This window comes from Canis lupus, chromosome 20, assembly GCF_011100685.1.
Source record: "Canis lupus familiaris isolate Mischka breed German Shepherd chromosome 20, alternate assembly UU_Cfam_GSD_1.0, whole genome shotgun sequence".
NCBI lineage: Eukaryota > Metazoa > Chordata > Mammalia > Carnivora > Canidae > Canis > Canis lupus.
In genome coordinates this window covers 51,251,624-51,264,625 of record NC_049241.1, presented here as the reverse complement: position 1 = coordinate 51,264,625, position 13,002 = coordinate 51,251,624, and the positions used below count along the sequence as shown (strand labels likewise).

The 13,002-nt window shown below is 55.1% G+C and overlaps 1 protein-coding gene across 2 annotated transcripts; it reads right to left on the bottom strand.

Annotated features, from left to right (window-relative positions):
• Positions 1-4,170: 4,170 nt before the first annotated feature.
• Positions 4,171-11,653, bottom strand: S1PR2 (sphingosine-1-phosphate receptor 2). 2 transcript variants are annotated; one of them, XM_038567346.1, is made up of 3 exons: positions 11,498-11,624; positions 9,896-10,208; positions 4,171-6,607 (listed from the first exon to the last, which is right to left on the bottom strand). In XM_038567346.1, the coding sequence occupies exon 3, from the start codon at positions 6,563-6,565 to the stop codon at positions 5,507-5,509; it is 1,059 nt and encodes a 352-aa protein (XP_038423274.1). In that variant the 5' UTR covers positions 6,566-6,607; positions 9,896-10,208; positions 11,498-11,624; the 3' UTR covers positions 4,171-5,506. The 2 variants fall into 2 exon arrangements, with proteins under 2 accessions (XP_038423274.1, XP_038423273.1); XM_038567345.1 differs by lacking the exon at positions 9,896-10,208 and having other exon boundaries at positions 11,498-11,653.
• Positions 11,654-13,002: the final 1,349 nt, after the last annotated feature.

Below are 13,002 nucleotides of genomic sequence, written 5' to 3'. Positions count from 1 at the left end.
CATTGTGGTTAAGTTTAAAAAAGTTTTGCTTTCTTCTAAAAATAAAAAGTGGAAGAAAAATGACGTGATGTTCTCTGATTTTCTTTAAAAAAAAAACTCAGAAAAAAAAAAAACCTCAGTGAGTAGTCATTGGATCAGACAAGAATAGATGCTAAATGACTGAAAATTTGATAAGCAATAGGATATTTACAGAATCTCAGAGTACCTCCCCACAAAATACATAAAAATTACGAAGAAGGAAATAGTAACTTTCAAGAGAACTTTGGCAAATGCCACCAAGTGATCAAAGTTAACGTTGCCAGTGATGGAACTGATTGAGAAAAAACACATTACTTCTGTGGTATTTCTGCCAAAAATGCATAACCTGAGTTTAATCATGAGGAAACATGAGAAAAACTCAACTGGAAGGACATTCTGCCAAGTAACTGACCTATATTTTTCAAAAATGTCAAGGTCACGAAAGACAATGAAAGGTTCAGAAACTGTTCCAATTGAAGGAAACTAAAAAGACAACTGAATGCAACAAGTGATCTGGGATATTCTTTTGCTCTAAAGGTCAGTAATAGGACAATTGGTGAAATCTGATTAAAGTTTATAGATTCCTGATTTTGATAATTTTACTAAGGTTATAGAAGAGAATGCCTTGTTCTTAGGAAACATAGTGAAGCATTTAGGTAGGTAGGTGGAGGGATGGATGGATGGATGGATGGCGGGAAGGGGAGAGAAAGAGAGAGAGAGAGATCAAGGTACATGGGATAGGAGTCAGGACCCTTGATAAGTGGGCATCTGTCCTTATCCAGGACCAATTTCTCTGAACCCTTTTATATGAGGGAAATCAATTTCCCTCTCTTAAGTTACTATTATTCTGTATTTTCTTTCATCTGCAGCTGAGTCTAATCTTGGTATCATAATTAAAAGAAACATTCCAAAAATCATGAAATAATAAGTGAAAGCTACAATGTCATTCACAGTAATAATGGTGGTAAGACTTACAAATTCTTGTTGAAATGATGGCATCATACCAAGAGGGTTCAGTGGCTCAGAGGCTGTGGAAACTAGATCCAGAATCTAGAATTGTGCTGTTGATAGTGTAGCCAATGGTGACACGTGGCCATTTACTTTTAAATTAATTAAAATTAAGATTCAGCTCCTGGGGATCCCTGGGTGGCGCAGCGGTTTGGCGCCTGCCTTTGGCCCAGGGCGCGATCCTGGAGACCCAGGATCGAATCCCACGTCGGGCTCCCGGTGCATGGAGCCTGCTTCTCCCTCTGCCTGTGTCTCTGCCTCTCTCTCTCTCTCACTGTGTGCCTATCATAAATAAATAAAATAAAATTAAAAATTAAAAAAAAAAAGATTCAGCTCCTGTATCACACTAGCCACATTTTGCGTGCTAGAAGCTTGAGGGCCTGCATTTCACCAGGTTACTCTAGGTGATTCCAATGCTTCCTAATGGCCAACAGTCTTCATAGGGAAAAAGGAGGTCAAAGTCCTCTTGCATCCCTGTGGTTTGGTCTGTTCTGTTCTAGGCTCCAAAATTTGAGAGATGTGAGTAAATTAGACCTTCAGGCCAGGATATTGAGGAGGATCAGATGCGACTACAGTTTTCTTTTCTTTTTTGTTTTTTCTTTTGTTGTTGTTTTTTTTTTTTTTTTTTTCCGACTACAGTTTTCAACCAAGGACTTCCTGGGTTCAAATCCCCATCCCGCCACGCATGTGCTATGTGACCTTGGTTAGATTACTTGACCTCTCTGGTGACTCAGTTTTTTGTTTTATTTTTACCTGTCAGAGTGCTAGTAATAGAGTCTACAGGGTACTCCAAACTGGTGCTTTTTCTATTTTCTTCACAGGAAACAAACTTAATACTCACTGAAATGACCAGCTTTGCTTTTGCTTTAATTCACTCACAAGCACTTACTGAGCACCTACTATGTCCTCACCACTGTTCTGAGTCCTGGGGCCAAGCAGCGAACAAGACAGACACAAACCACCTCCAACCCTGCAGTCAAAGAACTGGCATTCTGAAGGGGGAGGTAGAAAATCAGCAGGATATGGGACACCTGGGTGGCTCAGCGGTTGAGCGTCTGGCTTTGGTTCAGGGCATGATCCTATGATCCCAGATCGAGCCCCACATCAGGCTCCTTGCGGGAAGCCTGCTTCTCCTTCTGCCTGCGTCTCTGCCTCTCTCTGTGTCTCTGTCTCTCATGAATAAATAAATAAAATCTTTAAAAAAAAAAAAAAAGGGATCCCTGGGTAGCGCAGAGGTTTGGCGCCTGCCTTTGGCCCAGGGCGCGATCCTGGAGACCCGGGATCGCATCCCACGTTGGGCTCCCGGTGCATGGAGCCTGCTTCTCCCTCTGCCTGTGTCTCTGCCTCTCTCTCTCTCTCTCTGTGACTATCATAAATAAATAAAAATTAAAAAAAAAAAAAGAAAGAAGCAGGATGAAGAAGCAAAATGTCTTGCATCTAAGAGAGTAAGTAGCAAGGTACGCAGATAGGACCAGACATGTACGCATGGCCAGGCCTCACCCACAGTGATATTTTATCGTAGGCCCAAAGTGTGAGAGAGGATCGAGGCACAGGCATATGTGGAGGAAGATCACCCAGGCAGAGGGAACAGCAGGTGCAAAGGCCCTGCAGTGGGAACACGCCGAGTCCTATTTAAGATGCTAGAGCCACAGTGGTAAAACAGATGCCGTCCTGGGACACCTGGGTGACTCAGCGGTTGAGCGTCTGCCTTAGGCTCAGGTCGTGATCCTGGGATTCAGGATCGAGTCCCACATGGGGCTCCTGCGAAGAGCCTGCTTCTCCCTCTGCTTGTCTCTGCCTCTCTCTCTCTCTCTCTCTATCTCTCATGAATAAATAAATAAGTCTTAAAAAAAATAGATGCCATCCTATCTTCAAGGCGCTCACATTTTAATGGGGGTAGGAGACAGATTAGCTGATCTATAATGTCCTCCCAGGTGATAAGCAGGAGGGGGACTCATAGAGAAGGTGGTCAGGGCAGGCCTCTCTGAGGAGGTGGTATTTAAGCAGAGGCTGGAAGGAGGAGGTACAGAAAGCAGGTGTGTATCTGGGGGAAATTTACTGACTCTGGCCTGACCGGTGCCTCTTCCTCCCGTTCCTTCCACTCAACTGGAGCTCGGGTTTCCAAACAGAGGTTGTCTGTGAACTACTGGAGGGGAATTCTGATGGGGAGTGCAGACCTCTCAGCCTCTGGCTGCTGTGTGCCCCACTCCTTCTCTTACTGGCTGCTCCAATATTTGCGTTGGTGTGTTGGGTGGGGTTCTAGCTTAGGGAACTGACTTCCCCATTAAAGCTCCAAATCTGTCTTCAAAGGAGCCGCTGAGCCCTTTGCCTCTGGGCAGAAGGGAGTGTCATCCTGGAGCTGAGCTAGGAACCCACCCCCCAGCTGTGTCCCATCTGGGTTTCTCCTGATTCAGAGTGGGTCTGGCAGCGCATGCTCCCCACTCCTCCCATGGCAAAGAGGGGGTGGAGGATACTCTCTCTGGCCCAGTGGCGGAGCTGGCAGGATCCAGAGTCAGCCCAGCGAGATGTTGAAATTACTTGTACCGGGTTGTAAATTGTTGTAAATTGAACTGCCTGAGTTCACATCCAGACAAAGGCTTGCTCCAACTAGCTGTGTGACCCTGAGCAGCTCACTTACCTTCTCTGAACCCGCATCTCCTCCATAGCTCATAGTAACTCCCACCTTCTGAGGATTCACGTCTTGGGAGGTGCTTGACAAAAGTTATCCATTCCTTTGGGGAATACTGAGCCCTGGAGGGTTATCTGGAGCCCATGTCCCCCAAGACCATCTCCCAGGGAGGAACATGCATGTGAGATGAAGTAGGGAGCCTCCCCACACCCGCTGGGCTATCTTTGAAGGGAGGCAGGGAGGCCTGGAGTCTAATTAATCACTGGGAAGGGCCAGACAGATGCCCTAGGGGAAAGGTCAGCATTTACCCTGGTCTTCTCAGAAGTCACTGCAATCCTAGCTTGGGCGGGACTTGGGGTTGGGGCACAAAATAGGAAGGCTGGCAAAGTATGAGTGGCCTGGGCAGCAGCCACCCTCCCCATCCCATCCACCCTCCAGCCACCGGGTGTTGTTAGGGGAACAGTTAGTTAGGGGAACTGCTGCCTTAAAGGCTCAAAACACAACCACCACCAGAATGAGAGATTGAACCGTTTATTGGCCTGGGCCCAGGTCTCAGGCACGGGGGGCATCTGGGGAGCTGTATGGGGGAGACAAACCCCCGACTGGCTCCTTGCCCCCCAAGACCCCCTCCCCCAGCCTTTGCATTCACAAGAAATCACTTTGAGGCGTGAGGTTTCCGTCCCCAAGAGCTGTACCCCAGCTCCCAAGGGGGAAGATGAGCCAGCAATTACAAAGGGGGCCTGTGCAGGGACCAGACCCCTCTTTGGCAGCTTCAACACACATGTGAGACCACAATAGCATCCATTCTGGGGGAGCATGGTGGGGAGAGGGGATCACACACATCACTGACACACACACATGCACACAGACACACATAAATATTCATTTGTACCGCAACGTCCCTTCCATCTATCCATGGAATTTAGCAAAGTCCTTCTGGGGCAGCTGAGGGGAGAGTACCCCACAAGTGTCCTTGGCACCCCCACCCCCATGCTCCTCCATACAATACAACTAGAAAGGAGATACAGCGGGCTCAGCTGGGCTCGAGGTGGAAGTATCTTGGGGAGGGGGGTTAGGAGTGGGGATCCTGTGCAAACAGCTCCCCTAGAACCTTCTCAAGTTTCACCCTTTCCCACCAGGAGGCCCAGAGTCCTACTCGGCCCCCCAGGCCAGTTTTTCCAGCCCTTGGTGATGCTTCAGTGCCCCCAAATAGTGCAATTGGACAGTGAGGTCTGAGAATGCCATCCAGCGCCGCCTCCACCCTGTGGTTCCCCAGCATCTCGTGGAGAGAGAGAGGAAAGGGAAGAAGTAGCCAAAGTGGCAGCTGGTGAAATTTAAGGAAGCTGTGGATTTGGGCCTTGCAACTGTTAGCCAGAGCCACCCAGAACAGTCAGGGAGGAGGCCTCCAGCGCCTGGGGACAGTGGTTCTGGGGAAGTGGCCTAAGGTTGCCAGAAGGTGACAGGGGGTCTAGACTCGGAGAGGGAAGTTTTGTACAGGGCGAAGGGCCAGAGAGTGGTGAAATGTTGAAATCCCTTGGACCAGATTGTAAATTTTTCCTGCCCTGAGTTCCCCCTGAGTGCTTGTCTGCTGTGCCACCTGAGTGTCTGCCTGCTGTAACCCAGGCCCTTTCCAGGTCCTCCAAGCCTCCCCACGATCCAGTTCTAAGGTGTCACAACAGTTACCGCACTAGCCTCTGACCCTGATGCAGCTCTGCCCGGTGTGAAATATTTTCAATATCACCCAGGTCTGCGGAGTGGGGGCATCTTGCTTGGCAGCCCCACATCTCTGTCCAAGGTCCCCTGTGCCTCCCCACAGAGTCCTCTGCCATGGTCTGGTGGCCCACTTGCCCCTCAGACTATCGTGTTGTCCTCCAGAAACATGGGCGACGTGGGCATGTGCGTGCCCCTCTCCAGTGAGCTGGAGCTGCGGAGAGGCAGGAGCTGATGGCCTGGGGTCCCACCCCGCCGTCCTTGAACCCCTGCCGCCTGCTTGCAGCACTGCAGTGGTCGCAGTACCTCCCGCCGCAGGTCCCGGCTGCGCCATGTGTAGATGACAGGGTTAAGCAATGAGTTCAGGGTGGCGAAGGCAAAGAAGTAGTGGGCCTTGTAGAGGATGGGGCAGGACCGGACAGGACAGGCATAGTCCAGGAGCAGGATGCTAAAGGCAGGCAGCCAGCAGACGATGAAGACCCCCAGCACAATGGTGACCGTCTTGAGCAGGGCCAGCGTCTGTGGGCCAGCCACATCGGCCTGGCTGGAGCGGACCACACAGTAGATTCGGACATACAGAGCGACGATGGCCAATAAGATGACGGAGAAGATGGTTACCACGCAGAGCACATAGTGCTTGGTATAAAGCGGCAGAACAGTGGAACAGGCCTCGAGATGGCCCAGGCAGTTCCAGCCGAGGATGGGCAAGCCCCCGAGAGCAACCGAGATGAGCCACGAGGCTCCGATAAGCAGCAGCATGCGGCAGCTCTTGTCGCTGCCGTAGAGCTTGACCTTGGCAATGGCCACGTGCCGCTCAATGGCAATGGCCAAGAGGCTGAAGACGGAGGCGGAGAGTGTGATGAAGGCGGAGCCCTCTCGGGCAAACCACTGTATGGGTGTCAGCCCCAGTGTGACCGGACCCGAGAGCAAAGTATTAGCTACGAAGGCCACTCCAGTCAGCATGTCCGAGGCAGCCAGGTTGCCCAGAAACAGGTACATGGCTGAGTGGAACTTGCTGTTGCGAGCAACTGCAATCAGCACCAGCAGGTTCTCTACTACGATGGCAAAGCAGAGGATGATGATGATGACCAATGCCGCCTGGCGGGAGGCCGTCTCCTGAGTGTCCAGCGTCTCCTTGGTGTAATTATAGTGTTCCCGGACCTTGTTGGGGCTTAGGTACTCTGAGTACAGGTTGCCCATGGTGGGGCTCAGTGGCCGGCCAGGGCCATGGGGCTGTCAGAGCTGCAGAGAGGAAAGAGAGACAGACAGACAGGTCAGTGCTGTGGCTGCTTCCCTGGGATGTGACTCTGGATGGCTGTGGTTTGAATCCCAGCTCCCTCACTTCGCACGGAGTAGCCACATGAAGTCAGAAGTATTATCGTCCCTAGTTTACCAATGGGAAACTCAGAGAGGTCAATTCACTTACTCTAAGTCTTACAGCTAGAAAGTGGCAGAGCCAGAGAACCACTCCAAAGCCTCTATAACCTCTAAGCTGCACAGTCTTTCAAAAGAACATAAGCTCCCCCCAAATAGTATGAGGGACACAAAGTAAACTCCCAGAACTCTTGCTCACCTACCCAGACCCTTGGACAGTGCCTGGAGGGCTCGTCTCCCTTCTGGAATACACTAGAGCCTGGGACCTCATGCCACCTGCCAACCTGGGTCAGCAAGATGCTGGCTGCTGATAGAACCATCCCCTGCTCATTACCACCCACTGCCCTGGGTTTCAGGCTGGGTCTAAGCCTTGCGGCCAAGAGTGCTCCCAAGATAAGGTCTTGGGGAGACACCAAGGTGGCCCTGAGGTTTAAACATTTCAGAGGTCAAGCACCTTCAAGGACAAAGACCTTGGAGGCAACCCAGGGTTCAACCCTCACTCCTCCTGACATGCTGTGGGACCTTGGGGAAGTCACTCAACACTCGGCCTCTCGGCCCCAATGTCCTCATTTGTGCAATGGGGAAAAGGCCAGTCTATGGGGTAATGGGAAAATCCTGTTGAATGGTCCATGAGGTACCCTTAGCACATAGCAAGCACTCAATAAATACTAGCTAATGTATTAGCTCCCCTCTTTCTGCCACACACACGCACCTAGGGACTAAGTGCCCTCCATTCAGTCTCTGAGGAGGGGATGCAGACTGAGCTAGGCAGGCAAGACTCCCAACATCCTGTTCTCATCAGCATCATCTAGCCCTGCCCTGAGACAGAGGGTCCCAGCGGGGTGGGCAGGGCGCTGGCACCCCCCTCCCTCCCCAGCCAGGATGAAATCCAGATGTGAGGCCCCTGGAACAAACAGGGTGGAGTCCTCACTTCCCGGTCACATCCGGTGTGGGAAGGGCTGGGAAGGGGTGATGGGCTGGGGGAGCCACAGGAGACCAGTCTGGGAGGTCCTGGCTGGGAGGGATGGGGCAGCTGCTGCAGCGCTGAAGTCATGTGAGCCAAAGAGGGGGCGAGCCGCACCGCGGGGGAGGGGGTTGAGGGGAGGAGGGGGGACGGCATTTGTTTCCATGAAAGACTGAGTCACCCCCCTCTCAAGGAAAACTGAGCCGTGGGGGGAGGGGGCGGGAAGCAGCGTGGGCAGAGAGGCCAAAAGGCCAACATCACGGCCCCTTCTTCCCGGCCTGGTGGTGGTGGGTGTCTCAGAGGAGCTGGTGCAGGGTCTGTCTTTCCCGAGGGGAGCCCGGAGGAAGCCCCAGCCTCTAGCTAGAGGGGGGAGGGCGCGGGAAGCCCTCCCTCCCCAGGTCCCTGGAAACATGCCTGGCAGGGACCACGTGCGCTCCAGGAGTATCGTGTGGTTCCAGCAAAGGCTGGTTAGGCCGGTTCCTAGTGAGCCTGGGAATTATGGGGGGCTTCCGGGGTCACCCAGCCATGTCAGTCCCCGGACGCCCCCTCCGAGGGGCGCCCTGGCCCCGGGCCTGACAGAGCCAGCTGCTCCCCTCGGGTGAAGGGGCATCCGTCCTAGTTTGGAAACAGAGAAAGGCTTGTGCGCATCCCTGGAGACTGCCGCCCCGCCCAGATCGCCACACAGAGGCCCCTTGTTCCCCTGCCGGGCCGGGCTCTGGACGCCCCGATGCCCTCTGCCCGACGCAGGCTGCAGCCGGCCGGGAGCTCGCCTGGCCCTGGCCTCGGCCTCACCCGACCGGCCTTCGGGCAGAAACAGCCCGCGCCCTGATTGGCTTATTTTCAATCCCCGGCCTTGAGCGATTCGCCCATTGGCCGGACCGTTGCATCCTCCACCTTTGATTGGCCCGCTTGGGGGCGCTCTAAGGAAAGCGCTAGGGCCCCGTCCTTCACAGGCCGGCCACTTCTTTCAGAGAACAGAGTTAGGGCTGTGTGGATGTCCCTGGGGAGAGTATGAACCGCGGCCTGACCGCCGGGTCACGCAGACCAGACGCCCCCAGGCTGCCCTGGCCTACTGGGCCCCTTTTGGGGTTCATGACTGCGAATCAAGGGCCCCTTGCAGGCCTGGGAAGCATCGTTGCTGGTGGGCTAAAAGCCCAGGGTGTGTCCGGTGGTGACCCCCTTCACCCCTCCCTCACATGGGGCCACCAGCCTTCTGGCCTGGCAGCCCAGAGTAAGATTTATGGATGCTTCCCGGAGACATAAAAATTGAGTTCGGTCCTCATACCCCAGAAACCCACGGAAAAGTCTGTCTACTTGGGGGAGGGAGGGGGTGCAGCGGAGGAGGGGGGGTGGAGGAAGCCCACACGCTCACTTTCTGCAGCCCTCAGCCCTTGGAGGTTGATCCTCAGAAGGAGAGGTAGCTCAGCTAGTTAGAGAGGGAGAAACTGAAGCCCACACTGCCCCCTCCTCTCATCCTCCCCAGGAGGATTTTGCTGAAGATAGAATTTAAGGCAGATTCATGCTTCCCAGAAAGAGGAAGCGGGGCCTGGATGGAGACTGACAAAAGAGGCACACTCCCAGGCAGAGACAGGCCTTGGTGGCTTCCCCTCCCTGTGTCGGCCTCCCAGACCTGGCTAAACACAGGGCCTGTCTCCTGCTCACCTTCACCAAGGCCATCCTAACTTCTTCCCAGAGGCTCAGTAAGAGGTCACTGGGCTCAGAAACCGGGAATGGCTAGGCCTGAAATGGAATGAGAGGGAAAAGTGACAGGGTTTGGAGGGAAGGGAAGATACACCAAGACTGTGCAGGAGGAAGATTAGAAGAGAGGAAGGACAGAGGAAGCCTCAGCGGCTTCCAAGAGCCCTACTCCGAGTTCCACTGAGGCAGGCCCTGTGTTTACAGGCCCATGGCCACTCACTGATCCCCTCCACTTACGCTAGTGCAGCGCCTCCACCCTTTCTTTTGGTTTCCCTTCGGGGGTCAGGCCCACCCTTCGCTGCCATTCTCCATGCAGCGGCCAGGGGGAGCCATATAATTCACAATTCCAACAGCGCGTCACTCCTTGAGCTCCAAATCCATCCATGGCTCCCCACTGCCCAAAATGACCTGGCCCCTGCCGGGCTAGCCCCCTCTCCCCAGGGCCTCTCAACTCTAACCACACTGGCCTCCTAGGTTGCCACCTCCATCCCTACCTCGGAGACTTTGCTCTGGCTGTCCTTCCACCTGGCATGCCTTCCCTCACATCCGGGAATGACTGTCTCCTCCTCTTTCGGGTTTCGGTTTTAGGATCACTGGCTCGGAGGGGCGGGGGGTCTCCTCTGACCCTCAGTCTATCACAGCCACTTTCTCCACGGTCTATTACAGCAGCCTGCTTTAGTATCTTCACACAACCCGCCAGCCTCGGAGATTATTACTGTATTTTTTGCTTTCTGTCTGGCTTCCGTAGAATAAATGAGTGTTGGGGGCCAGCGACCAAGTCCGTTTTCAGCCCCTTGGGCATGATGCCTGTCATTCAGAAGGTGCTCAGAAAACTTGTGTGATGGATGGATGGATGAATGGATGGATGGATGGATGGACAGACGGACGAAACAAACGAAGCCCCGTGGGCCCCCAAGGGTCGAGGCACCTAAACTCGGCCTAGCCCCCAAACAACAGCCAAGGCTGGAGACCCCTCTGGTGGCCGGCAGCCCTCGGCCAGGCGAAGCCCAGCGCGTCTCCGTGGAGACAGCGGCAGGGCCCGCCCCCGCCCTCGGCTGCAGTCTAGGCCTCCTTATCTGGCGGTGGAATGCGCGGTATCCGCACTCGCTCCCGCTGGGGCCGCGCCTCCTCTCTCGCGACAGCCACACGCGAGGAACCCCTACGTCTCCCGTGGGGGCTGGGGACGCCTCTGCGGCCCGCCAGGGGCTTCTCCGGGTATTCCCGAAGGACTTAGCGGCGGGAGTGTGTGTGTGTGTGTGTGGGGGGGTGATCCCAGCAGCAGCCGCACCGCCAATACGAAACCCGCCGTCGCGCCACGCGGGGGGACCGTGGGCTCAGCGCGTGGCGCCCGGGGCATCTGACTGCGGCAGAGTCGGGGAGGGCATGGAAATCCCCGGGTGAGTCAACTCGTGCCGGAGGAGGGGGCGAGGTTCCGACGCTCTGCTGGTCAGGAGACCACACGGGGTCCGCGCCACGGGTGACTGCACCCCCGCCCTGTCCCTGGGCCCCAGGTGAAAGGAGAGGCGCGGGACTCACGCACTCACGTGCCCTTTCCTTCCAGAACAAAGCCACGCCCCCGAGGGGGTGACTGAAGACCAACTACTCGGGGAAACTGAGGCACGGAGACCGACCTGCAGGCGGTGGGCAGACTGCCCTCCCTGGGGACCCCGCCCCTTGGCTTAGAAGCCTGGCGGCGCGCGGCACCTTTCGCTCTCTCGCAGCCGGAGTCGGCCAGGGGGAGGGCCCTGCCCCTCGGACACCCTCCCCCCGAGCCCCCCGGCCCGGACCACGGCGTTCTGCCGCTCGGTCTCCGGCCGAAAACGTTCGGATTCCGCCTTCTCTTCGGCGCCAACTTCCTGCCGCCGGGGAAGGCGGGGAGCTCAGTCTCGGGGTTCGCTGCCGAGGCTGGAGGGGCCGCCTGGAGTCGTGGGGAGGGCGCGCGGTGACCACTCCCTCCGTGCAGCAGGAGCGCGGGCGGCGCGTGCGCGCCCCGCTGCGCCCCCGACCCCTGGCCTGGCCCCCGCAGCTCCGATCCTGCGACTCGGAGAACCCCCGGGCCCGTCCTTTCTGCCTCCCCCGTCGCCCGGCACACTCACCTGGCTGGGCCGGCCCGGGTCCCTGCCCTGGCCGGAGGAGCTTCGGTGGCGGCGTCCCCGGGACGGCATCGGCAGGGGCTGGGGCTGCCCGCCGAGCTGGGACTGCGTCCCGGGGATCGGGACCGGGGACGGAGGGGGCGGGGAGAGACACCGCCTAGGCCCCCCACTCGCCCCGCCCTCCTCTCCTCCCCTTTCCGGGCGGCTGAGGCAATGAATTCCAGATGTGGCGGGTCGGGCCGGAGCGCGCGCTGCTACGGCGGGGGAGGCGCGGGGTCCCTTTGTCCGCCCCCCCCCCACCCCTCGCCCTGTCCCTCCCAGCCCCCACTCGTGAGAACCTGCCGGCGAGTGACGTCACGCGGCTCCGTGACGTCGCGTCTCTCCTAGCCAGGTGGCCTCCACCTGAAACAACTGTCTTTGTATATCTTTGTAGATATACCCTTGGCCCATCCCTGGGACCCTGGAATTGGAGGAGAGCATAAGATCCCCTTTATTTACTCAACAAGGAGCCACCGAAGCACCTATGTGTCAACGCAGCAAATAAGTATGAAGCGCCTACTCTGTGTTCCTTCCAACAAATAATCAAGTTCCTACCATGTGCCACGCCCTGTCCCAAAGACAGGATTCGTTTTTTGCCTTGATAAGACCTCAGAATTCAGAAAAGACCCCTACAAAACTGGGAGCACCCAAAAGTCTACCCTGCCTCTACTGATGGATGACTGTCCCGCCCTTGCTGCAGTCAACCAGACAAGAAGGCCCAGTTTTATCCTGCCTTCCAACCTGGGGCCCCATCTTCTCTACAATTCTTTGGTTTCCCTCTCTTTTCTTCATTCAGCTTCTCCTAGGCATCTCTGTGTGCCTAGCTGCTAGGATGGAAGGACACCTTCATTTACTAATGCACATACATGTGTGTGTGGTGAGAAATTTGTGGCTGGACAACATGATAGGAGAACCTTTCATTCCTTCAACAAATATTTTTGGTATACCTACTGGGCACAGCAGGGAACCAAATTGGAAAAAAAGTTCTCACCCATGGAGCTTATGTTCAGGTGCAAGAGACAGCCTTTTAGGAGGGTACTATTTGTGAAAATGCATACATAACCTTCTTATATGTCTACCAGGTACATTAAGCACCTACTATGTGCCAGAGAGTATCCTAAAAGGCTGGAGGTAGATCCGGAACAAAACAGAAAAAACCCCTGTCCTTATGGAGCTGTGGTTCTACCACATGAGCTCAAAATATCCAGAATATTGCAGGAAGAAAAACTAGTGAATTCCCTAGGAGATGAAGTCAAAGAAACAAGGCATGGGAGGGAGGCCGCTTTCATTCTAAGCACACTCTCCTGCCTCGTGATTTTTGTAACATGTGCATGTGTGTCCTATACCAATAATAAATTAAATAAAAAATTAACTGCTGGAGGGGAGCCTGGGTGGTTTGGCCGGTTAAGTGTCTCCCATTGGCTCAGTTCATGATCTCTGGGTCCTGAGATTGAGCCCCGCATTGGACT